The 27,852-nt window shown below is 42.3% G+C and overlaps 1 protein-coding gene across 1 annotated transcript in view; it reads right to left on the reverse strand.

Moving 5' to 3' along the window:
* Positions 1 to 27,852, reverse strand: part of OCA2 (OCA2 melanosomal transmembrane protein) — a 178,216-nt gene that overhangs the window by 90,450 nt on the left and 59,914 nt on the right. The window contains exons 14-17 of the mRNA XM_045560414.1: positions 21,963 to 22,095; positions 10,875 to 11,022; positions 8,679 to 8,736; positions 6,143 to 6,251 (exon numbers count right to left, since the gene is read on the reverse strand). Coding sequence (XP_045416370.1) covers positions 6,143 to 6,251; positions 8,679 to 8,736; positions 10,875 to 11,022; positions 21,963 to 22,095 — 448 coding nt within the window. The remainder of the gene's footprint in view (positions 1 to 6,142; positions 6,252 to 8,678; positions 8,737 to 10,874; positions 11,023 to 21,962; positions 22,096 to 27,852) is intronic.

Genomic DNA, 27,852 nt, shown 5'->3' on the forward strand with positions numbered 1-27,852 from the left:
ACTCAGATGTGGCAAAGGCAATACACATAACCTAAACATTTGTACCCCCATAATATGCTGAAATAAAATTTAAAAATTTAAAAAAAAAGAATTACAATAAAGAAACAGAAATTACCAAAAAAGAAACAATAGAAATTCTGGAGTTGAAAAGGCTAACTGAAATTAAAAATTTACTAGTGAGTCTCAACAGCATATTTGAGCCAACAGAAGAAATAATCAGTAAACTTGAAGATAAGTTAATTGAGATTTTCTAGTCTAAGAAAAAGAGTGGGAAAAAAATAATGAAGAAATATGAACAGAGCCTCAGAAACCTGTAGGACACCATACAGAATAAGAACATATGCATAATAGGGGCCCCAGAAGGAAGGGAGTAAGGGAGAGGGGACAAAAGAATATTTGAGAAAATAATGGCCCAAAACTTCCCAAATGTGATTTAAAAAAAACAAACAAAAAAACCTAAATCTCAACATCCAAGAATCTCAACGAAGCCCAAACAGGATAAACTCAAAGAAATCCCCACCTAGACACATCAAAATCAAACTGTTGAAAGACAAAGAGAGAATCTTAGAGCAATGAGAGAGCAATGACTCATCATGTATAAGAGGTCCTCAATAAGATTAAAGATGATTTCTAATCAGAAACCATAAAGGCTAGATGGCACTAGGATGACATAGCAAAGTGCTAAGAAATAGGACTGTCAACCAAGAATTCCATATCCAGTCAAACTATCCTCCAAAAATAAAGAAATAAAGAGATTCCCAGATAAACAAAAACTAAGAAAATTCATTTCAAGCACCCCTTTCATACAAGAAATACTAAAAGAAGTTTTTAAGGCTAAAATGAAAGAACTCTGTAACTCAAATCTACATGAAGAAATAAAGAGCACTGAAAAAGGTATTTATATAAATAAATATAAAAAGCAAAATAAATGTAATTTTTGTCTGTAACTGTTATATGATTTAAAAAATGACAACATAAAGTAATAATTATAAAAGCGTGTTGATGAACATAAAAGGTATAAAGATAAACATGTATGACAATAATGACAAAAAACAAAGAGCTATATAAAAGAAAAGTTCTTTTATGCATTCAAACTAAGCTGGTACTAATCTAAACTGGATTGGTTTTTGTTTGTTTTGTACTGTTTTGCTTTGCTTTACTTTTCTGAGATAGGGTCTCACTCTGTTGCCCAGGCTGGAGTGCAGTGGCATGATCATATGGTTCACTGTAGCCTTGAACTCCTGGGTTCAAGCAATCCTCCCACCTTGGCCTCCGAAAGTGCTGAGATTACAGGTGTGAGCCACTGCACCAGCCAGAACTAGATTGTTGTAAATTAAAATGTTCATTGTAATCCCCAAGGCAACCACTAAGAAAACAACTCAAAAAATAAAGTAATAGGGAATTAAAATGGTACACTACAAAATACCTATGTAATGCAAAAGAAGGGAGTAATTGAGGAATAGAAGGACAAAAAGATGTTAGGCACATAGAAAATAAATAGATCTTATTGTCTAATTAACTATGTACTCCTTGCTGCAACAAATGTGACTCCCTGTGCAGAATACATATAGATCCATCTCCCTCTTACTAAAAGAAGACCTAAGAGAACAGGGACTGGGTTTTTATGTTCACTACTCTATCCCCAACCCCTAGATCACTGCCTGCATTTGTTGTACAAATGCATGAATAAGTGAATGGACGGATAAATTAATGATTTAATTGAAATGAATTAATTGCTAGAAACTAGGGTGACTAGAAAATATATTAGGAAGTTTGGGGAATCTGTCTAGCTCATAATGACATCCATCCACTAAGAACTATACCTCAGCCACCCCAGGCCATATTTTACCTTATACCCTGCCCTCCTGGTCATAATTTTCTGTGCTAGGAAAGAAAGGTAACCAACCTGGGCCAATCAGACTCTTCATCTGGGAGTTTGGGATTCAGAATAGTTTTTTCTGTGTGTGTGGCTGAAACTGAGGTCCTATAAACTGGGAAATTAATGGGGTAACTACTATTCCGCTGTGAACAGAAAAAAAGATGAGATAACAGGGTCATGGAGAAGCATGAGGTCAGAGAGAGCACTGAGGATGCTTGGGCAGTGGGGTGCCCTTTGTCTGAATGCCTGTCCTCTTCAGAGCCTGCCCCCCTGCAGGCCCCATTGTCCCTTGGAGTCTGTCAGCCCATTATCATTCTAATAATCCTCTATTTTGTTTAAGACAGACCAAGTAGATTGCTTTATTTGTAACTAAAAATACTTTCACAAAGACAACAATAAAATTGCTCAACAATAGGAACACCAAGAACACTGAAGAGACCAGCAATATCAAAACCATAATCATGGAAATAATTACAGGAAATTTTCCAGAATTGAAATCTAATCAAATATATCCTGAGAGAATCTGGAAGTACATTCTGAACTAATTATCAAAGGAGCAGACCTAGGAAATGCTAATCAAGGTTATAAATTTTAAGGCCAAGATAAAATTTTAAATCTTGCCTCACTGATTCTTGTATAGTTTCATAATCAGTTATCCACGATCCCAAAGTATGGAAAAGTAGAATTTTTAAATAAATTGTATGTCAAAATTCAACAAAACCTGACTTGAACTGAAATGAGGCTATTTGTGGTCTTTATTTATTATACTTTGTATAAATATTCATGCTTCACTGCAGAAATATTAATGCTTGGATGACAGGGTGCTGGCCCTGAACCTCCCAGGGGTGTTACATTACATATAATTCAGTATGTGTACTGAATTGCCTTTCTAAAATACAAATAAAAGTATCTGAATTTTGAAAGATATCTGACACCAGAAAGTTCATATAAGAACTGTGGATCTCTATGGATCAACTGACCAATCCTGAGTTAGTTCTAGTGTATTGCAAAGTGAAGGCCCTTGCACATTGGAGAACTATGTCTTTGCCAGATGGATGTGATTGTGACCATGGCCCTTATTTGCTTTTCTTCACTGTTGTGCCACCTCTTGCATGTCTTTGGGTCGCTTAGGGCTGTCGTCTTACACAAAGCCAGCTCTGTGTGGACCCCCCATCCTCACATAGGTGTGCTCTGGCAGGGTCTGCCCGGAGCCCACACACTGATACCTTCTTGCCACCAGGGGCTTTTCCATCGGTGCTGCCACATGGCCCTTGGCATGTGCCAGCCAGACACAGTGCAAGTCGGCATTACACAGGGAGGAACTCTGACCAAGGGGCCATGGGAGCCAGCGGGTAAGTGGTCCTGCTGTCGCCCACTCAACCCCACAGACAGTCCCGAGATGCAGTTCATACTCCTTCTCAGACAATCCTATGGGATGTACAACCAGTGCCTCATGTGGTGGCCAGCACGCTGATGCAGCCTGGTTTGGCTTCACCTCTTCACTGGCTGCCTCCACATCACTCACTTTTCTTCCCCAGGAAATGTAAAATTATAATAAATTTTGTTTGGGGCATAAATATTTAAACATAAATAAATAAATAAATAAAATGAAAGTTTCATAGTAATCAATTTTTTTTAAAGTCCAATATAGTTAAAGATGTGACTTTAAATTTTAAAAGTATCATTCTTAATACAAAGACCATTGCCAAATGCTGCCAAAATTGCACATAAGCTCTCATATATTTCCAGTTTTTAAAATGACCGCTATGTTCTTTTAAAGTAGAATCTCAAATAAAATTAGAAACAAAATAATCTGTCAACACCCAAAAGACTTCTCTAACAGAGGCCTTTGCCCATAAAACACCAGTTTTATTGTATTTGTTTAATTACCAGTGGTGACCACCTAACATTTTGTAGTTCACAATGTTAAAATTACATTACGTCTGAGTTATAATCAAAAATAATTACACTGCAATAATTTCTAGATGTAATCCACCAAATGCAACTGAAATTCATAACATTGTTACCACTCCAGCTTTGGCATCCTTCATTGCTTCATACAGATTCTAAGTGGATCAGCTCTCAGGTGTGGATAAATAACACCTGCCAGTGCAGAACCAAGCCCAGGCCTCCTGGCAAGTTGGATTTCAGATTCTTTAGGGAAAAAAATTCCAGAGGCTGTGAACACATAACATAAAGCTGGACATCCAGTCAAAAGCATGTACCTCATGTACTATTTTTGAGATTCCAGAAATGTAGCTTCTTTACATAAGACAGAAAAGGGAAATGGGAAGAAAAGGGTTTCTGACAGCATCTGGGCACCCAAGAAATGATGTGATGTGAATAATGAAGCTGGCCACATTATCCATCTATCTTACAAAGTTAAGAGTCTTTGCTTTCTGCAGCAGTTAATATTTCTCAAATTTTGCAGTAAAACAAGTTTTTATAAAAATTAAGATAAAATAAGACATTTTAAGCATCTTATCGGGCTCACTTTTGAAGAAAAACTATGGGTAAAGCTTTGGTTAAAGAGAAGACTCCCTGACATCACCTCAAATGAACCTTTCTCATACACCTATGCTTTCATGTGGGGTGGGCTTTGAAAGAGGTTTTGCTTTGTTTTATTTTGTTTAATTTTTTATTGTTTTATCTATTATTTTTTTTCCAGAATATTACAGGGGTACAAATGTTTAGGTTACATATATTGCCTTTTCCCTACCTGACCCACAAGTGTGTCCATCCCCCAGACAGTGTGCACCGCACCCATTAGGTGTGAATATACGCATTGCCTCCTCCCCTCTCCCACCCGCCTGATACCCAATGAATGTTACTACCATATATGCACATAAGTGTTGATAAATTAGTACCAGCTTGACAGCAAGTACATGTAGTACTTGTTTTTCCATTCTTGTGATACTTCACTTATGAGAATGGACTCCAGCTCCATCCAGGATAATACAAGAGGTGCTAGATCACCATTGTTTTTTTGTGGCTGAGTAGTACTCCATGGTATACATATATCACAGTTTATTAATCCACTCATGTATTGATAGGCACTTGAGTTGTTTCCACATCTTTGCAATTGTGAATTGTGCTGCTATGAACATTCTAGTGCAGGTGTCTTTTTTATAGAATGTCTTTTGTTCTTTTAGATAGATGCTCAGTAATGGGATTTCCGGATCAAATGGTAGTTCTACTTGTAGCTCTTTGAGGTATTTCCATACTACTTTCCACAGAGGTTGTACTAGTTTGCAGTCCCACCAGCAGTGTATGAGTGTTCCCATCTCTCTGCATCCATGCCAACATTTGTTGTTTTCGGACTTTTTTTGATAAAAGCCATTCTCACTGGAGTTAACTAATATCTCATTGTGGTTTTGATTTGCATTTCCCTGATGATTAGAGATGTGGAGCATTTTTTCATATGTTTGTTGGCCATTAGTCTATCCTCTTTTGAAAAGTTTCTGTCCATGTCTTTTGCCTACTTTTTAATGGAGTTGTTTCATATTTTCTTGTTGATTTTCTTGAGTTCTATATATATTATAGTTATCAGCTGTGATAACTAGATGTGTAGCATGTTAATATTTTCTCCTAATCCGTAGGTTTTCTATTCTGATGATAGTTTCCTTGGCTGTGCAGTTTCCTTTTTAATTTGACGAGGTCCCATTTATTTTTTGTTGTTGTTGCTGTGATTGCCTTTGGGGTCTTCTTCATAAATTCTTTCCCTAGGCCTATATCTATAAGAGTTTTTCCAACATTTTCTTCTAGAATTTTTATAGCTTCATTCCTTAGGTTTAAGTCTGTTATCCATCGTGAGTTGATTTTTGTGAGGAGTGAGAGGTATGGATCCTGTTTCAGACTTCTACATGTGGCAATCCAATTTTCCCAGCACCATTTATTGAATAAGGATTATTTTTCTGGGAACATTATAAAGATGTTGGACCCTGGAGGTGCTGAGAACCCATGGCACTGAGTCAGCAGGGGCTAGAGACACACACATCTCTCTCTCTCTCTCTCTCTCTCTCTCTCTCTCTCTCTCTCTCTCTCTCTCTCTCTCTCTCTCAAAGGAAACAAAAAGCAAATCCTTGCTTCTTTCCACCTGCTGCAGTGGCTATCCTCCATCTTGGCCCTCTCTGGCCTCCTCACCATCACAGCTGTTCGTGGGTGATAACAGTGTCTGGGAACACGCTCTGAAACCTACCTATCCAGACCATGATATCAATTGCAAAGCCTATCAACAAAAGCTAACAAAAAAATTAGACTCACCAAGATCCAAATGAATGCCAGGGACAAATGAATTGAGAAAGAAGGTGAAGATAACAAATCCCAACACCATCAGGCATTTGGCAAGCAGAATCCTGTCTGATATCCTGTGCTGTCAGAGAGAAGAACACAACTCATTTACTCAGTACAACCTTCTGACTCCAGCAACGTGTCCACAATCCTACGTGCTCGAATCACTACACTTCTTATGATGAAAAATATAACATCTCAAACTTGAAGGAAGATAAGAAGGTAATGTGTTACAAGGAAAACTGTATAGCTTCAGGATTACAACATTCAGAATCTTTATGAAAAATAAACACAAATGATGTAAAATGCAGTACAGCTTTTTTACACAACACCTGACTAAACAGCTTTTCAATAGAATGTGGAGATTGTCGAGCTGCTCCCAACCCTGCCCCAGTGTTAGGTGAGATGGCATGTGCATTTCCACAGGTGCCTGAGTGGTCGCAGCACTTTAAGTTCAGCTTCCCTTCCCTATTATGCAAAGCCAGGCTCATGGTGGCAATGAGGTTCGAACATTCTCGCAACACCATGACCCCTGCAAAAGGCCATGCTTTTTCATGCAGTGCTCACAAGGACCTTGGAATGCAGGTGGTGCCCCCCATAGCTGGGATGACACCCGTGATTCCCAGTCACTAGGGCAGGGAGTAGCACTGAAGGCACACCATCCTCTGCAGCGCCTCCATGACCCTCGGAGGGGGCACAGGGCAAGAGGGGGCACTTTCCCCCTGAGTCCTTGAAGCACACAGTGTTCCACAGCCATGGCATGTCTGGCCAGGGCAGGGGAGCATGCACAGATGGGCTAACAGGCTCCCTGTGGGAATCAACCACATGGTGTGAACTGACAACTTAAGTGTGGTCCCACCAGCACATATGTCTAACCTCTCTGTCTATCTAGGTTTAGATAAGTATATATCTCTATGATTACAGGTATCTATAGATTTATAGTAAATACATCTATATATAATCATAGATCACTATATCTATCTAGACTTAGATAGACATGGACACATAGATACATAGAAGTAGAGTACAGCCAGAGATAGATTTTCTCTCTTGGTTCCTCTGGTCACACAGTTAAAGCTGCTGCCACCAAAAATACAAGCATACCCCTGAATGTCGCTCAGCCACCCCGTGGGACTGCCTGCTGGGCATCTGCCCTCCTTCCTGCCCCCTGCGAAGGCTCCTGGCTCATCTTCCCCTGCCCACCTCCAAGGAAAGCCAAGTTTGCTACATGATTCTGTGCCAGAGAATTAGGAGCAAAGGGTCATGGCCAGAAAAAAACAAGCACTCAGGAAAGAGTGATGTGGGTTCTCACCAGGTGCCAGGGGAGGTGCCACAAACCTTCCCTGAGGGCACACGAGCCCTAGAAAGCGGGTCCTGCCACAGCCAGCTCAAAGACTGGAGATGGAGGAGCAGGCAGGTGAGGAGTGTGCCAGCATCACTCAGCTGGTGCACGTGGAGGTTTCTTTTGGGTGTCTGTCAGATTTGCTCCTTTTGGCTACCTGGGGTCATTTCAGTAGTAATTCTTAGACACGATAAAGGGATACTTCCAAGCCCTTGCCTCTGCCTTTCATCTCTCCCCAGTCCTCGCCCACCAGGTGCAAAGAGTAGTTCAGTCTCTTCTCCAGCTCCTGGTTAAAACAACGCAGTCCAGCACGGCAAGCAGGGTCTGTATAGAAGTGGTGCCCACGAGGGTGTCCTAGCTATGCCCTTCTTCTCTAACCCTGACCATCTGTATGGGACCGAGCATGTGAACAGAGCCCACAAGCCTAAGGCCCTTAAAGAACATATTACCCACTGGGACCCCAACACCTAAATCTCCTTTGGCAAAGGTCAAAATATTTCTATCATAGAGAGTGGACGTTCAATCTCTCCCTAGAAAATAAACTACACAGATTTGAAATTTCACTGAGATGCAAATGGCTCCTAGCACATCTTGAGCAGAGCTCTCCCGGCTGGGAGAGGGGCCCTCTGCATCCACAGGTGGGCTGAGAAAGTCTGCCATGGTAAGAAAATGAACAAAAAAAACCAAAATGAGCTCTGCCCCGGGAAGTCAGAGCCATCAGCAGAACACACACACGTCCTGTGTCTGTCCCCAAAGCTGTTCGGTTGCATGCAGCATGCCTCACAGGTCTCAGCTGCCATCTCCTCTCTGCAAGATGAGAATCTGGAGACCTGCCTTTCAGGGACAGGAGGGGGCTGGGGCGTCACAGGCACCAGCACAGAGGGCGGGCCCTACGTGTCTCTCTGGGGCATGCGTGAAGGGCATCTCAAAGGTCATATTAAAAGTTAACTTCAATTTCCTGACAGAATAAGCCTACCATGCCTGCAAAACATTTCCCCCACTCCCCGCCCCATTAACTCATAGAAATAAACAACGTCTTGTGCATGATGACAGGAATACAAAGAGAAACGGTTTTCAGTCATCATTTCACGTGAGGTACAGCAAAGGAGTCAATGCTGTCTCCTTCAAGAGGGAGTCAGAAATTGCTGAGAAAAGAAACCGCCATACCTTTTTTTGTAGTTCCTGGATATTGGTCTCCCAATTTTTATCTTCCTGTGAGATCTGTCTAAAAAAAAAGGACAGGCTCATTATTTCCCCGACGCAGCCACGGCAGGGGCAGACTTGTCATGGGAGTGAGGTGGGGCTCGGCGTGCTGACTGGGAAAGATGCTCACTCTGTATTTCCAGAGAAAAACGATACATAAAATGATGCAAATGTGGAAAGATGTGTGAGGATGTGCATGTGAGAGCCTGACTTTAGGACACGTCATGAAGAACCTGTGCCAACATACGAACAGGGCATGTCTCTCTGACTTTTCTCTTTACATATACTTTCTACTTCCCTGAACTTCTTTGTTTCCAACGAGGGCATTATACCTTCACATTTACAACTAACTTTTACAACTAACTAAAGCAAAAAACAGTAGAAGAAATGCCATTTGCTTTAAAATTGATCAATTCTGAGGACATTTTATGTCCGCATACTCCCCGCCTGCCACCCCTGTTTCAGGCCCTTCACTCGCTCCCACTTGCCCATCCTTTCCAACCTTTCCAACTCAGCCCAGCCCTTCTGGCTTATTTTCTCCCATGGCAATCAGGGAAAAGAAAGCGCACAGTGGTTTCAGTGAGTGTCACAGGAAACTGGCCACGCAGCCTGTACAGGCCCTAAAGGAAATCACAGCAGCCCAGGCGAATGATTCTGAGGACAATCCTTAAAAAGAGAATGGAAGAACAGGACCTGCACAGCTAGAACATACCTTAGGTTGCCTTCATTCTAATCTGCTCCTTAGCAACTATATGGCCTTGGGAAGCCACCATCTTCCCCAGGCCTCAGTTTCCCCATCTGTGACCAACAAAAGATGAGCTGAGGGGAACTTGGTGAATCTCAGAACCCATGTGTGTCTTCAGTTTGTAGCCCTGAGATACACTGAGTGTATATTTCACACCCAATGCCAGAATGATCTACTCCCACATCTTTAATTTATGAAGTGTCTCCTTCAAGACCTACACCTGCTGTTGAAGTTGGTCATTCCTTCCCCAGCGTACAGCCTGAGGACACAGGTGCTGCCTCTCCAGCTGTCACTGGGTGGAGCTGGGTCCCAGGCTGGGGACGAGGCTGATGGCTGCTGCACCCCTGGATTGTGTGCATCTCTGTGTGACAGCCTGTGCCCTTCTCCCCCATCTAACAGACCAGACCTTGAGACAGTCATGCAGCGTGACCCCTCAGGGGTCGGCTGGTTTAAGCAAACTGCAACATGCAAGACCACTCTCAATTTTGATCACAGGGGTCCATAGTGCCCTTGCCCTGATGGACTTCTCTTCTCCACCCACTTCCCAGCTTAGTTGTAGGAAAGCTTCAACACCCCTCAGGGGTTGACATTCTCCTGATTTTCTTGTCAGAGCTTCCAGAGTGAAGATAAGTTGGAACTCAGCACCTTGTCATAGCCAGGAGGAAAAACTCACCAATTCATGGTTACCCTGTATGTCTCAGCTTTGATTAAAAATAAATGCCAGGCTGAGGCAGGAGGATCAACTGAGCCCAAGAGTTTGGGGTTGCAGTGAGTTATGATGACACCAGTGCACATTAGCCAGGGTGACATAGTGAGACTCTGTCTCAAAGGAAAAAAAAATGAATGTCAGGAAATGGACTGAGTAGGACTTTAATATTCTTGGGGGTGCCTGAAAATCAACTCCTAGGAGAATATTTTGCCAGATTAGTTTGCTACCTTAATTGTTTTTTATCTTTGTTATGCAATAATTGCAAGGTGGGGCAATGTGGCAGCCCAGCAGCCGAGAGTGTGAGCTCAGTCCCCAGGGTCACTCTTTCTGAGCTTCAGAACCTGGGCAAGCTGCTCAAACTCTCTAAGTCTCTGTTTTTTGTCCTTAAATTCGTCTAATACCAGCATACACCCAGCAGAGCTAAGTGAGAGTTAGCTAAAACGCACCAGAAGAGGCTTAGCCCAGTCTGTGACACCTGAAAATAACTCATTAGTATGCAGCTAGTGTCACTATTTTGCAGTGCCATGGGATGCTTTGAAAAGCAGCAATTTTAACTCACTTCATTTGTACACTGTGTGACATTTGGACATCACTGGGGTGGTAGTGGAATAGGTTGTTCATGCAATCCCACCAGTAAGCACAACCACTAAAGATGAGAACCGCTGCTGGGAATCGAATACGGTCTGAGCCGGACCCCACTTGGTACCTGTGGAAGGTGCGCAGCCTTCGGTCGAGCAGGTGTTCCAGCGCCAGCACCTTCCCCAGCAGCAGGCCACGCACGGCTGTCTCCTCGCGACTGGCAGGGCTGATGCGCTGAGCAGTCAAGCGCCAGACATGGATCTCGTGCTTCAGCTCTACAGAGAAAGGAAGGTGACGCTTGAGTCTCCCATGACCTCAGACATCAGTGACAGCCCCCTCTGTTCACCACACACACCCAACATGGCAGACACACACCCTTGATGTGCAAGTAGCCCACGGCCACCCACAGCCATGGTGCATGAGTGATTGTAATGGAACCAAATAACAAAGCTGACACTTAAAAATTACCATGGAAGCAAAGTAACACAATTTCAACTCTTTGAGTGAAGAATAAATTCATTTCTTGAACAAACACATCAAAGCTAGCACCCCAAAACCATCCCCCCACTTGTAGGAAGTAGTTCAGTTCCACCTTCAGTCAAAATCCAGGCATTCCCCAATCTCTGAGGAATTTCAGAGCAGATCTAGTGAAAATCAGAAATATAAGCAAGGAGGTGGTGTTCAGGGCTCTTCAGTAGGGCATTTGGTAAGAGGCCGGAGACGGAGGAGCCCTCCCTTCCAACCACACCACGCTGAGCTCCAGTCTACAACACAGGAGAAAGAGAGACAGGTAGACCAAAAGTCCCCAACCTTTTTGGCACCAGTAACCAGTTTCATGGAAGACAATTTTTCCACAGACCAGGGTTGCGGAAGTTGGAGGGGCGGGGGAGCAGGGATGGTTTCAGGATGATTCGAGCACATTACATTTATTACGCACTTTGTTTCTATTACATTGTAATATATAATTAAATAATTATACAACTCACCATAATGCAGAATCAGTGAGAGCCCTGAGCTTGTTTTCCTGCAAGTAGACAGTCCCATTTGGGGGTGATGGGAGACAGTGATGCCCAAAGTGTGTTGCTTATGTCCAGTCTATTCTGTAATCTCATTTTGATTGCTGTCACTGCAGAAAACCCTGCTTCACAAACACAGGATGTTGGAAATGGAAGCAGGCTTTTCAGTGCTTTTGTGGCAATCTGAGGATATTCCTCCTCAACTTTAATCCAGAATGTATGGAGATTTGAAGTTATCTCAAACATACCTTTGAGGCCACCATCATTTGTGATCTCAAGCATTTCGGTGAGATTTTCTATCACGGACAAAGTCGATTCACCTGGCTTATTCACAAATGGGTTGAGGATCCATTTCTTCCCAGTTTGGGAGTCTTTTGTGGTTGGGAAGTAAGTAATGCTCAAATTCTTTTGAAAGCTGAGATAGGTGATCAGGCACCAGCTGGGAGAAAGAAGGCCCTGGCTCAGTCTCTTTCAAAATCTCTGCTAATGTTTGAAACATATCAAAAATCCCAGTGTTCACTCATAGCCCCCATAATTCCAGTTTGGCTTTGAATGCAGCCACTTTATCTGCTGACTTGAACACAGTTGCTCTCCCCTGAAGTGACAGGTTGAGTTTGTTGAGCAGGTTGAATATGTCATACAAGTAAGCAAATTTTGCAACCCATTCTGTGTCACTGAAATGTGCTGCCAGTGGTGACTGTTTTTCTAAAAGAAATCTCTGGAGTGGCTCTCATAACTCAAAAACTCTGGCCAGTGATCTACCTTAGAAAGCCACCTCACTTCTGCGTATGACAGAAGACATGTGTGCTCAGTGTCCATCTCCTCACAGAACTGCGCAAACAGACATGAGTTAAGGGCATGTACTTTAATGTGGTTGATAATTTTAATCACATCCTGCAAAATGCTGTTTTGTTCAGGTGATGTTTTTAGGGTAGCCAGCATTTCTCTATGGATTACACAGTGCGTAGACTCACATTCAGAAGTGACCTCCTTGACCCAAGTAGTGAAACAAGAAAGCTGTCCAGTCATGGCAGCCACTCTGTCCATGAATATACTGACACAAAATGGCCAATTCAGTTTTCCTGATATGTGTCATTCAAGGACTTGTATAGTTCTGCAGCTGTGGTATTGATTGGCAACAAAAGTGCACATAACACATCCTCATGCACATCCCCGCGAAAAATATATCACACAAAAACAAGCACTGTTGCCTTGCTGTCAACATTGGTAGACTTATCAACCTGGAGTCTGTACCACAGTGACTCATTAATCTTCTCTAACAATTGTGCCTCAATATCCTCTGCTATTTCATCAATTCATCTAGTTATGGTGCTAGCCAAAAGAGGAACAAGTCACCTTCTGAACTGCAGCCTCTCCTAAAAGTTCATGGCAGATGTCCTTAGCAGCAGGCAGGATCAACTCTTCACCAATAGTAAAGGGCTTCTTAGCTTTAGCAATGCAGTTAGCTACTAAGAATGGTGCTCTCAGTGCAGACACATTTGATGAAGTGGTGGCCTTCGACAATTGCTTCTGTTCTTGGTGTTCACATTTTTTCCTTTTGAAAAACTCCAAAGACTTGACTTTCAATGCAGGGTGCTTGGTCTCCATGTGGCAAAGCAGTTTTGAAGCTTTCATGGCTTTGTTGGATAGCCAGTCGCCACATATACAAAGTGGGCTTGGAGAATGTGAATCCCCTGTTGCAACGAACCCGTAATTTATGTAGGACTCTTGATATTTTCTTTTAAATGCAGCTTTCAATTTATTGGCAGTCTTACGATCTTCAGCCGTCTCATCATTGGGCCTTTCCCCCTTTTCAAAGAAGCTCTCCAGTGACGTTTGTTTACTCTTTTTTCTAGGGTTAGCGTGTGGGCTTACCAAAACTGTGACTGAGACAAGTGTGTATTGTGGGGAAAAGGTGCAGACAGAAGTGGTAAATAAAATAATGGACACAGCACATGCGGACTAAAATAAGTGTCAGATTCTGACTTAAAGCCTGCCATCAGATGCAGCTGTACAATTGAAGTACATCAACTCACTTGCCACTATAGAGCCTGCCACCAGATGCAACTTAATTGTCACTTACTACTCACTGATAGGGCTTTGATATGACTCTGCAAGCAACTGATTTATTATGGTCTCTGTGCAGTCAAACCTCTCTGCTAATCATAATTTGTATTTGCAGCCACTCCCCAGCGCTAGCATCACCACCTCGGCATCATCAGGCATTAGGTTCTCAGAAGGAGCGCGCAACCTAGATCCCTCACATGCGCAGTTTACAGTAGGGTTTGCGCTTCTGTGAGAATCTAATGCCGCTGCTGATCTGACAGGAGGTGAGGGCCACAGAGGTAGACACCTGATGAAATGCTGAAATCAACAGGATGAGCAGAATTTCCACCTATCAGACACCTTCTAATAGAGAAGAATAGAGAGAAATGATGTGTCAATGTATTGCCTCTTGATATTAAAATATTTCATAAAAGCTTACATTTAACCTCCATTTTACCATTAAAAACACCATATAAGTGTCTCAAAATGTCCATTAAAAGAATACAAGAAGGCATAAAATTTTCATAAACCACCCTTTATGTGCCACGCACCACACTACATGTCACAACAATTAAAGAGGGAATTAAAAGACCAAAGCCGTTCAAGCAGGGGCCAGTGCACTTGACAAGCAGCCCAGGCCAGAGGCCAGGCATGGCAGTTACCCAAAGACCTGGGAGGCAGCATGAACATCGTGGGGCCGTGAAAAGGGAAAACACCACCTTTTAAGGCCCCTCTAATCACCCACGGAGTTGCAGACCCACTGCGACAGCAAGGCTGAGCCAAGCAGAGATGCAGGCTGTAAGTGAAGCCTGCCAGGGCTCAGGACAGAGGGAACAGGCAGAGTACAGGAGCGCTAAATCTGTTTCAGTTAGCATGTGGTTTTCTCTAAAGCTTCAGCCTTAGGAAGATGAAAACCCTTCAGAACTAGGATTCATAATAGGTCTTCGTTCAGTACATATCGATACTTTGTAGCTCACTATTAATAAAATAAAAGGAACTTGGGTAGAACCCAAAGGCCTCTTCAGAGAAACAGATTCATAATTTCCCTTTGAAAAGTCTCACACCTCATTAAACCACCTATGAGGTCACCATAACATAAAAAGAAGGGGGAAGAGGAGGAGGAAGAGGGGAAGAAAACCCGATGAACTCGCTCTCTGAAACTTTGAACACAAAAGCACCGTGTCAGGACGAGAAACAGTGCTAGCTTTGATGTGTCTGCTCAGGTGGAACAGCTTCAGTGTTAAGGTCAGACAGGGCCAGTATTTCATCCAATGCTCTAAACCTCATTACATAAAAGATATCGTTAAAAACCCATCCATAAACTAACAGAGACCTTCCATCCATTCTTTAAAGACATAACAGTGGAGGGCCACTTTCCAAAGTAGCTGATCAGCTTTAAAGAGTTTAAAGAGGTTCAGCTCCAGTGCCAGCCCACAGGTGCAGGCTGGGACTCTCTCCACGTCTTTGTGTTTGGAAGAGACTGGAAACCAACACCGTACTGGTGAGGCTGACCTTCCAGGTCCCTGGGCTCCTTTCTGCAGGTGTGTCCTCTCCAGAGGCAACCTCAGCCACCTTCAAGCACGTCTAGAGCCTGCCTACCTTCTAACCCATCAAATCAAGAAGGAAGAGCTGCTCTGCTCAGCTCAACCCGTGCATTAATGCTCAGGTAGTGCACTTTTATTTTCCTAGTTGTGGAATGAAATATATGAATTATGAAGGAATTTTATTGGAAGGGGCTTTTCCCAGAAGGGAGCTCACTTCCTTCACCCAGAGCTCAGTTTGCCCAAACATGCTCACCCATCAGTTCCCCGGCTTCCTCCACACCTCCTCTGTCATTTCCCACCCTGCCTGCTCTGCCAAGCTGTAAGACCACAGTTCCAACTGGCTACTCAATAGTTCCCTCTGAACCCTGTGCTGCAACTGCACACCTGAACACTTTAGCTCCATCCCACAAAGCTCTCTGCCCGTGCTTTCTTAGTCTTATATGACATCATTGCTCCTCCAGGTACATGAGATTGAAATGTCACTGTGGTCTCATCAATGTCATTCTCTCTACATTTCGACATTTACATTATTGGGCATGTAATAGGTGTCAGATACCATGCTAGAGGCCACAGGAGAAAAATTTTTTGGCAAGTTACAGTTCAGGCCTCCAAGAAGCTAGAAAGAGATATAAGATGTAGGATACATCATAAACAAACAAAGCTGGGGCAGTGTGAGCCACAGGTGCAGGTCAGGATATGCTGGCACAGTTCTTACCTTGCCTGCTTGTTCCTGTCCTAGGTCACCAGCTTGTCCAGGCCTCATCCCCTCACATTTGCTCCTTAATAACCTTTAACAGAGTCACTTCCTACCAATCCACCCCTAGTTAATCACCAAACACTGCTTGTTCTATCTATTTATCTATCTATCCATCTATCATCTTCTTAGATCTAACATTTCCTAGATAAGATATAGGTAGCTATGTAGGTAGAGAGATAGATAGATAAATTCCTTCTTTCAAACATCCAGTGGTTCCCTATGGCCTGAAGAATAAAAGCAAAGATCTCAAAGACCTTCAGGGAAGACCCAATATCCTCAAATGACCAACACCATTGTGAGTTCTGATCCTGCCATATAAATTTCAACTCTGTGCTTTTGCCACTCTGGCCTCTGACCAGGTGACATCATCAGATATCTCATTTTTCACCTCTCCATCAGCCCCTATCTTCCTCAGCATCTCAATCAACCTCCAACAGTATTACCTGGGGTTGCCATATACGTATTTCAAATAGGCAAAGACAGTGCCATGTGGGATATGCTCTCTCACAGGAGGTAGTGGCTGCCGGGGAAGCTTAGAGGAGTTAGCTCAGAGTTAGGAATCTCAGGGAAGAAGTCCAGGCCAGGAGGAAAGAAGTGGAATTATACTTTAGTGTTAAGTTTTTACACTATGTGTTATGTGGTGTAATATCACTCACAGTTAGTGGTATAATCATCACTAAAATCTAAAAACAGAATTACAGCCAAAAAAATTACACCCAAAAGAAAATATAGAATATACTTAAATACTCAATTAATTCAAAAGAAGGCATAAAATGAAGGAAAGGGGAATAAAACGAGAAGGCACAAATATAAAACAATAACATGATGACACACTTAAATTCAACCACATCACTAATTACATTAAACATAAACAGTCTAAACACAACAACTAAGAGATTATCAGACTGGATAAAAAAGCAAAACTCAACTATATGTGACTGTGTACCTTAAATATAAAGACACAAATTGGTTAAAAGTAAAATGATGGAAAAAACTATACCACTAACTCTAGTCAAGAAAGCTGGAATTGCTATATTAACAACAAAATAAATTTCAGAGCAAAGAATATCACCAGGGATAGAAAAGACCTGTTTTGTAATAATAAAGATCTTAATTTATCAAGATGAAATAATAATACTAAATGTTTATGTGCCCTCATAACAGAATTTCAAAGTATATAAAGCAAAAACAATAGAATTACAAAGAGAAACAGACAAATCCACAATCACAGTCAGAGACTTCTATATCCATGTCTCAATAATTGCTAGAACAAGTAGGCATAAAATCAGCAAGAATATAGAATACTTGAATAGCATTACCAGCCAACCTGACTTAATCTACCATAACTGACATAATTGAACACTCCACCCAATAGCAGATACATATTCTTTTCTAGTGGCACAGAATGTTTACAAAGATAGACCACATTCTATAGCCATAAAATAAATCTCAATAAATTTAAAAGGATTCAAGATTTATAAAGTATATTCTCTTACCACAGTGGAATTAAATTAGGTAACTGCAAAATCCCCAAATATTTGGAGAGTAAATAACACATCTAAATTATCCAAGGATCAAAAAAGAAATCAAAAGAGAAATTATATCATAAAATATTATATAAATAATTATATAATAAAACATACAAAAATTGTTGAAAGGCTAGTAAAGTAACCTTAGCCTCCAGTTTAAGAGACCAGTAAAAGAAAAATAAATAAGCCCAAAGTAAGCAGAGGAAAATAAATACAGATATTTTAAAATTTATTTATTTTTGAGACAGAGTCTCACTCTGTCACCCTCAGTAGAGTACAGTGGCATCACTGTAGCTCATAGCAACCTCAAATGCCTAGGCTCAAACAATCTTCTTGCCTCAGCCTCCCAAATAGCTGTGAATACAGGTGTGTGCCATGATGCCTGGCTAATTTTTCTATTTTTAGTAGAGACGGGGTCTAGCTCTTGCTCAGGCTGGTCTTGAAGTCCTGACCTCAAGCAATCCTCCCACCTCAGCCTCCCAGAATGATAGGATTACAGGCATGAGCCACCATGCTCAGCCAATTTTATTAAAAGAGGAGAAAAACTATGTAGAAAAACCATATAAGCAAAAGCTATTAATAGTTCTTTGAGATCAATAAAATTGATAAACCTCTAGTTAGACTAATTAAAAAAAAGATGCAAACTATCAATATCAGGAATGAGAGAGGTGATATTATCAAAAATTTCAGATCCATTAAAAGGGTAATGAAAGAATATTATGAACAACTTTATAATAATACATTCAACAACTTAGATTAAATAAACAAATGTCTTGAAAGACATAAATTGCCAGTAATCACTCAAGGAGAAAGAGATAACCTGAATATATACACACACGAAGGAACTTGAATTTGTAGTTAAAAACATTCCCACAAAAATATCCAGGCCTTTAAATGCCCTAGAAAACATTTAAGGAAAAAGTAATAGCAATTCTATATAAACTCTTCCAAAAAATTAAAGATGAGGAAATATTAATACTGCTGCACTTATCCTATGAAGACAAGAAAAAACGACATTACAAGAAAGGAAACTACACAACAATATCCCTAATGTACATAGATATAAACATTCTATACAAAGTATTAGCAAGAAGCACTATTAGCTGACTATTTGGTGACTAGAGGGGCAGACTCCGGAGGTTATTTGTGTTTTTCACCAAATGAGACATGTTCTGTCCCATTCTGAGCACTAGCAGCCTGGCCCATCCTGGCCCCTTGCAACTGGGCAGGGCCTGCCTGTGTCACTTGATGGCAGAGTGAACCTGCCCTATCCTCTGCCTTGGCAACCAGCAGCTCAGGGCTCTGAGAATGGCTGATGATCAGGGCCCCTGCCAGCCCACAATGGGCACGAAGCCAACATGAGAAAGAAAACATGGTTTTTAAGTCACTGAGATTTCAGGGTTACTTTTTCAATGTAGCAGGACCAAGCCTGTTCTGACAATGCTCTGTACAATGCTATAGACCTGCTAAACCCAAATCTCTGGGCTAGAGCTTGGGAATCTAGTTTTACCAAGCATCCCAAACTTGAGACCCCAATGCCCAACAGCAGCCCAGAGCGGTCACCTGACTCCACATAGCCCGTTCTGGGTTGATTCATAGCCTGTCTTGGCATTGCAATAAGGTTCCAGCATCACCAGGCTCGTCCACTCCCAGCCCCCCTTCTCTACTTCCCTCTAAGCTTTCCTCTGTTCCTTCTCAGTAACAGTGAGGAATAGAGTATACGGATTTATTTATTTTCTGTACTTCTAAATCCGTGTATCACAAATTCATCTCCAGATAAGACTCTCCAGGAGAGCTTACTAACAACACAGAATTCCTGGGGAGAGGCCTGGTGGTATGCATATATGACAACTGTGCCCGGTCATTCTGATCACCAGGAGGCTGGGGAGGGGATGGCATCATTGCACAGAGTAACTGTTAAGCTCCCCACTGAGGCACAGCTGTGCACACGCAGCCTGAAAGGACAGAATGAGCATCCACCATGGTGACATTCTCCTGCACGCGCCACTGCTTCCATCCTTCCCACTAGTAAGCTAAGCCCATGTGTTAGTTTATCTTACTTTACATACACTACTTGATCATAAAACATTCTGGACACCTCTCACTGGTTGTTATGGATTGAATTGTGCCTCCTCCCCCCAAAAAATTCCTATGTTGAAGCCCTAACCCCCAACACTTCACAATGTGACTAGAATTGGAGAAGGAGTCTTTAAAAAGGTAATTTAAAAGGGTAATTAAAACGGCCCTTAGGGTGGGCCCTCAACCTATATGACTGGTGTCCTTATAAAAAAGGGAAATTTAAGGCCGGGCATGATGGTTCACACCTGTCATCCCAGCTCCTCAGGAGATTGAGGCAGGAGGATCACTTGAGCCCAGGAGTTTGAGGTTGCAGTGAGCTACAATGATGCCACTGCACTCTAGCCCAGGCAACAGAGGGAAACTCTGCTCAGAAAAAAAAAACAAAAAGGAGGGGTGACGGAATTTAGACACAGACACACAGACAGGGAGAATGCCACGTGAACACGAATACAGCCATCTGCAAGCCAAGGAAAGCAGCCTGGTGCAGATCCTTCCCTCACAGCCCTGAGAAGGAACCAACCCTGCTGACACCTCGATCTCAGACTTCCAGCCTCCAGAACTGTGAGGAAATCACAGTTGTTTAAGTCCCCCAGTTTGTGGTACCGTGTTACAGCAGCCCTAGCAAACTAATATACTGGCCAATGATAAAAACGGATCAAGCCATCTTATTGCCAGAAATATCTAACTATTATTCTTTAAAAAGGCAAAATTGATTAAATTTTTCTTCAAAACAGGGAAGGAATGAGACCACTTGTAACTGTCCCCTCCGTTATAAAGTAGCAAGAGGGCAGCAGGATCTGGGACTCTTACTTTCTCAAGAAAGGCACAATCCCTGCTTAGTAGATCACCAGGCATGAGGGATTATCAATGCTACCTGGCTGGCCCTGTCCTAGCAGGAAGCTTTCAGGGCCCTGCTGCCAGGGCTGTTCCATTCAGCCCCCAGCCCCTACAGCTTCGCCCGGCTTCCTGCCAGCCACCCACAATGGCTCCTTGGTGGGGCAATGCCGGTGCCCGCTCACTCCCCTGGGAACTGCTGCTAATAGGAAGCTTGGTGTTTGTCCTGCACTTGCAGCACCCTCACTGGGGGCTTGGTCCCGGGGCCAGCCAGGAATGTGTCGCCTGACTGTGCTTTAAGTACCATTTCTATATCCATAAGGTCACTCCAATTTTTGTGCATCTGCTCATTAAAATGCTGCCTAAAGTATTTAATAGCAGTTTCTGCTTATCATCTCATTTCCCTGGTAAGGTGACTAGATTTTCCCAAGAATAAGCTTGTTTTAACAGATGAATCTTGAGAAGGTGTGCAAGACAATGGTTTCCTATCAAGAACAAAAATACTCAAATTCTGAATCATAGGAAAGTCACACATGAAAGGAAGGCGGATGTGCCCTGGACGGTCACCATCCAAGGAAATGGAGTGCCCGCAAGACCAAGCCCAGACCTCCAGCTGTTCACATGGAAAGTGGGTCTGGTTATCTTACTAAGGACAAAGAAACTGAGGTCCTGTAACACATAGGCCAGGAGAACAATACAAGGTGAGAGAGAAATGCACAAATCTAAGAGCTCTGAGGACACGAGCAAACCATGTCTCCAAAATCCCCCAGGAAGAGAAGCGCCGTCATCAGCCGGCCTGATGCCTCTGTTACCCTGGCAACCTGCACAGCATCCACATTCTGGACCTCACCACAGAGAGGCTGGCTGTTTCCCAAATTATTTTTTGTTCCTAATATATTCAAATAAGTAACCTTTTCAGTAAAACATCTCCTAAAATTTTTAAGGAAGGAAAACACAAAGCGCTAAGATGCCACAGTCCCCCTTCCAGGTAGCAGGTGCCTCACGGACATGGCACCCCATCCCCTGTGCTGGATCACACTGCCACATCTGCAATCACACTTAACACTCGAACTAGGATTTACTATTGAGCACCAACTCTAGATGCATACGTGTGGCTTTAGGGTATCATGACATGTGAGTTGTATGTGGCAGCCATTACTTCTAACATTTTACCACATTACCCTTTACAGAAAACTACAGAGGCACAGCTCATGAATTTTAAACCCCTATGAAGACACACCGTGTACAAGAGGAAGATGTGGACAGTCACTGACGCTGAGCATGCGACATCCCAATGACACACACTTTTCTTTATGTGATAACACCTACCACCTGTTTGTAGGAACTTCCCCTGAGAAAAAATATATGGTAATGAAATCTAAGGCTATATAAGAAGGTACCTGCACTCACCAACAATGTCACTGGGCTCCTTGTTATAGAGCTTTTTGTTCCAGTAAAGGAGTCTGAGGAGAGGAAAGGAGACCAGAAGGACAAGGCCAATCCCCAGGAACATGTGTGCCGTGAATCCTGCAAAATCCAGGCCCTGGAAGAAGAAAAGGGGAAACAGAATGAGACAGACCTCTCCTCTGCACTGGCGGCAGCTCCCCAAGTCAGCATCCGGGGCAGGCCAGCCCAGCAGGGGTGGGGCACATCAGGGCTTGTGGGGACCTCAGGTGGAGGTCCCAGAGCCCAGCATGAAGTGCAAGGAAGAACGTGGGCTTCATGATCAACATTATGATTGTAAAAAAGTTTAAGACTTATTTCGTGTCAAACCACCAATTCTCACAAGAATGACAAGACGTGTTAGGAGGAAACAAAAACAGGCTATCACATCTGATTCCAGCCTTGGCTGGGTCTACCCTCACCACTGGACTGACCCGTTTCTCCGCGATCAGGAGACAAAAGACTAAGGGGTCAAAACATTAAACTGTGTGACAATATCCACCTATTTAAAGGTAAATTGGGTTTTTTAAACACTTAAGTCCCTGACATCCTAAAAGTGCATCCTCACAGCTGGAGAGCACAGTCCTGTGCAAGGCACCCAGTGGCCATCATGACTGTGACCCCCCCCCCCCCCAGAGTGTCAAGACCAGCTGCAGGGACCCAGGCAGGAGCTCACTCCTCCCCCACATGTTTCCTGTGCCTGCTGTGGTGCCATGTGCCAAGGTCAGCTGCAGAGGGTGTCTTTATTGTTGAGCCAAATCCTCACGAAGTTAATCTGTCCAGGAATAAGTCAGAAGCATCATTAGGTGGTTTGGTTCTTTCATTTACTTTGTGCTTTTGTGCCTTCAGCAAATATATGCAGCACCTCCTGAGCTCCCAGCAGGACAGACAAGGTCCCTCTCCTCATGAAGCTGGCCATCAGTGAGAACTCAAGGTCTTTTTTGTAGTGTTTATAAAACACTGGTGCCACAAAGCAGGCTCAGACGCACAGTGATAATGCACAACCATAGGGGGCCCTGGGTGGAAGGGAAGGACCACAGACATGAGGTGGTATGATCTCACAGCATGGGCAGTCCAGGTCTGCCTCAGGGAAGCTCTTATACAAGTAGAGGGGTAACAGGTACCACAAAACATACAGAGGACCCCAAGAAGGTTGGAAGGAGTGATTTAAACTATATTAATTGTTGCTTACTAAAATTGGTTTCTTTGTCCCTCTTCTATAAAAGATCTAAAACCACTTACAACATTGGTAAAGACACAACACAACAAGAAGCCATTATCAATAAATACATGTCAAAGTTTAGGGCTTGCCAATGTACAATAATCTGAAATTGTTAATCGCTTGCAGTTATCTACACATTCAATGGTTGTCCTTGAAAATAGCCTTTTAAACAACAGATGGAGCTATGTAACTTCATTCATAAACAGATGGCAGGGAAACCTACAAAGAGGTGGGGCTAATGAAATGCTTTGAATGGCCATATATTAGAATTCACCATTTTTCAGCCAGTTCTTCAATAAGGATATTACCCTGAACTTTGTGTTTATCTATAGAATTCATACCCCAGATATGTGTCAGAAAAAGCTCCACAATACTTTCAGGGTCTTATGAAAATGTTTTAATTTCCTCTAAAATCAGAAGAAAAAAAAACAACTTTGGGGTCAAAGAAAAGGGTTTAAAATATAGTATTAATATATTTGTCTGTGTACCAACTGGGTCATGAAATGTAATTGTCAATATTTCTTAGAGGAAATGGCCCACAAAGGCAGAAGTGTCTGTATCCTGAGGAATTCTGAGTCCCATTGGAACATACAGTTTTGCTCCATTAGAAATGGTGAGGCAATTTAAGAAGAAAGTGATGAGCAGATTAAAAAAAAAAAAAGGACTAAGAAGGTTCTGGAGTGCATCCACAGTAAAACAACACAGCACTGAGTGGAAGTATTTGGTTGCTATTAGAGTTGTAACAGGTGGATTTATTAAATAAGAACAGTGCAGCCTGGAAAAATACAAAGTGATTTTAAGAAAAAATACAGGCAGATGCAGTGTACAGTAGAATGCAAATGTTTTCACTAAGCTTATTAGGTTCATGTATTTGGGCCCCCCTGCTGCTTTTACGTGTCTCTATAATTTCCTAGACTCATCTCTTTAATGTTCTCAGTAATAAAACCACCCACTATCCCACTTGCATCAAAACAGTGCTTAAAAGCAGCCTTTTCTTCTTGTAGGGAGCTGCTTCTATTTTGACCCTCTAAGGCTTTCTTATTTTTTTTTTTTTTTTTTGAGACAGGGTCTTGCTCTGTCACCCAGGGTGGAGTACAGTGGCACAATCATTGCTCACAGCAGCCTCTAAGTCTTGCTTTGTATTGTGTTGGTTTGGGGTCCACTCTGCCACTGTCTTCTTAATTTTCCACAATGTCCTCATTTGAGAGATTAAGTGGTCAAATGTTGAGGCATGTAAAACAACCAAAAGAGGGCCTCCCCATCAGATTGGAAGATTCCTAGCTTCATAAACTACATATATTTATGAGGCGGATGTAGCTGAGGAACTCCTGGCCCACCAATATCATTTTCTAGGAACAACACTTTCAGCCTAGCTCTGTGACAAGTCAAAATAGTCCATTAGGTTGTAAGGGGATGGTTCTAGCCAAAATGGTTTCTTGAATTCTTCTAAGTGAAAAACTCAAATTCTTATGAAGTGTTTAGCTGAATTTATTGAATGTTTTAGTAAAATATACATGCTGTGATTTGAAAATAGACTCCTGTCTAGACACCCCGTAAGGAGAGGACCTCAGCAGGAATGGGTTTGATGTCAGGCAGGAAGGAGGGGCGTCCTCAACCTTTTTGGCACCAGGGACCATTTTCATGGAAGGCAATTTTTCAATGGACGGGAAGGGGGATGGTTTTGGGATGATTCAACTGCATTATATTTATTGTGCACTTTATTTCTATTATTATTACATTGTATTATATAAGGAAATATACAACTCACCACAGGTTGTGGACGCCTGGGTTATACTGTAAAAGGGGGCCGTCAAGCATGCTGTGGAGGGGTCCTGGCACATATAGATTTGAGGGAGTTAAAAGCCTCTGGCAGAGACACAGAAGTGGGAGATCCCAGCATGCAGGACTCGAGCAAGCCATGGCGGGGAAGAGCTCTATTAGAGAATGCCCACCAAGAGGAAAAGGGGCCAAAAACAAAGAAGGCTGAGGCTACGGATGTTGAATAGATGGGCGGAAGCAGAAAACCTGCAAAGGAGACTTAAGACTGGTTTTAGAGAGGCAGAACGGGAACCCGAAGCCAGTGCGACCGTCAAAGTTGTCAGCCGATGGAATGGAGAAAAATGGTGGCAGACAAGTAGCCAACCTATGTCCCAGCATGCACAGCATGACCGGAAAGCGTAAAGAACGACCCAGCACGCACAGCGGGAAAGCGTGAAGAACATCCCAGTGAGCACAGCACTGGGTAGGGGAAGCATGAAGAATGTCCCAGCACCCACAGCACACGGGCATGATGGGAAAAGCACATGAAGAGCCACCAATGGCACGATGCACGGCACATGATGGAAAAGATGATTCTGAGCTGTAAGGTGCTACTCAGAAGCACAGGACACGCTCCCCTCAAGAGACTTTTCAAGTGTTTAAAAGATGAATAGTTTGCTCACCACTGAGAGTCTCTCCAGAACAGGCAGAAAGGACCAAATGGAGGACTATCTCCTCGTCTGCCTGTTGGGGATGAAGGCAGTGGAATGTCGCACGTGGGGTCCAACAGCTATGCGGACTCATGCTCACCCCAGGGACGCCTGGTGGGTGGAGAGTAAGTCGTTGTCCACGTGGTGGATGGTGGAGGTCTTCCCCACCAACCTATGAGTCATCCCAAGAGACCTGGGAGAAGGGAGGATGGTGTGGTAATGGCAGGTGGAAAGAACTTTCCTCACAACTTCCTGTAATTTCTGCCTAATCCTCATAGAATGTGGATAATTTTTCAGATGACTTTTTACTGTTCCAAACTCTAGTACTGATTTATTATTCCTGAGTTATATATTAATTTTCTTTGTGAATATTTTAAAGATTTTCAGACTTAAATTTTATTTCATGTTTCTTCCCATTTGAGTTCATTGACAAACAACCAAATAATGCAGAATAAATGTGTCCATCATGTGATGCAAATGCATGGCTATGCTGTCATTACTGATAATGCAGCTTTATCAATTAATATCTGCAGAAGACACTGCCCCTGGAACTATGAGTTCATTTTTGCCTTCATATGGAGAAGTATCCCCTTATCTCCAAACTACTATAAAATGAATTAAAAGCCACTTTTGATTATCCACATAAGGCCATTCATTAGATACCTTTTCTGAAAGATACAGTTTAACCCAGAAATTCAGGGAAAGTCATTAAGTGGAAGACAAGGAATGACATCCTTGGTAAAGTAAGTTTGGAGTTAAGACCATGTCCCCAGAAGATGTCACTTTGGCACAAAGCTGTGTGACAAGTCTTAGTTGAGCCTCAGCACAACCAGAGATGGCACTCACCTCCAGGGCTCTCTGAGTATTTTTGCAAAAACCTCACCTACCATCACATTTAAAATCTGGATAGCTTATAACAGCATGTCTGAATGCCACGTAGGACTGTGGGAATGGTCTAACAGACCTGCTCTTGGCCTTCAGCTTTCTACATGGCTTGACAGAGATCCAGGGCCTGTCTTGGATCACATCCCACTTCAGTTCAGAGCACTCAGAACTAGGACTGTAAGGGCAGGCTTAAAATGATGCAGAGTTAATTCAATTTGTATCCAAGAAAGATATCATGCCTAGGCTTTCACATTAATACTAAAATGGTGCCAGTCAGGGGCAGTTAAGCTTTGCAGCATTCATTAAATGTTGTCATAAAAAGAAGAAAAAAGAAGAGAAAAATAACAGAATTTGAAAGCCAAGTTCTAAAACCAGTTTAATGAAATAAAATAGCCACACCCTCACTTGAACTATTTACCTATTCTACTGCAACTTGTGTTTTCCATTAAAAATTTAAAGTTTTAGGTTTTACATTTAAGTCTATGATCCAGTTTGAGTCCATTTTGGATATAGTGAGAGATGTGGATATCCATTTGTTTGAGGACCATTTGTGGAAAACACTATCCTTTCTCCACTGAACTGGCTTTGCACCTGTGTCAAAAATCAGTTGTTTATGTCTGTGGGGTTCTACATGTGCACTCCCTACTTTGTTCCATTTATCTATTTGTCTATCTTGATGCCAGTACCACACTGCCTTGTTTATTGTAGCTTTATAATAAATCTTGGTGTCAGGTCATCATACCTCTTTCAGTTTGTTTGGTGTTGGCCATTCTGGACACTGAATTTCTATATAAATTTTAGAATCAGCTTGTCAATTTCTACCAAAAAAAACCTTTATTGTTTTGATGGGGATTGCATGAATTTATAAATTTTTAGAGAACTGGTATCTTAACAATATTGTATCTTCTGACCTATGAACATGGTATATCTCTCAATTTTGGGGGGTCTTCTTTAATTACTCTCTGCAATATTTTATAATTTTCAGTATGTTTGGTCATATTTACCCAAAATTATTTTATATATTGATACTATCTATATGACATTTTTATTTCCATTTCTAAATATAGATAACCACTGATTTTTGTATATTGATCTTATATCCTGCAACCTTGCCAAATTTACTATTTTTACCAGCTCTTTTATAAATTGCATCAGAGTTTCTACATAGGGAATTGTGTCATTTGCAAATAAGACTTTTAATTCTTCCTTACCAATATCAATGCCTTTTATTTCTTTTCTTGCATTATTGCACAAGCTACAGCCCACAGGAAAATGTTGAATA

Source organism: Lemur catta, chromosome 9, assembly GCF_020740605.2.
Source record: "Lemur catta isolate mLemCat1 chromosome 9, mLemCat1.pri, whole genome shotgun sequence".
NCBI lineage: Eukaryota > Metazoa > Chordata > Mammalia > Primates > Lemuridae > Lemur > Lemur catta.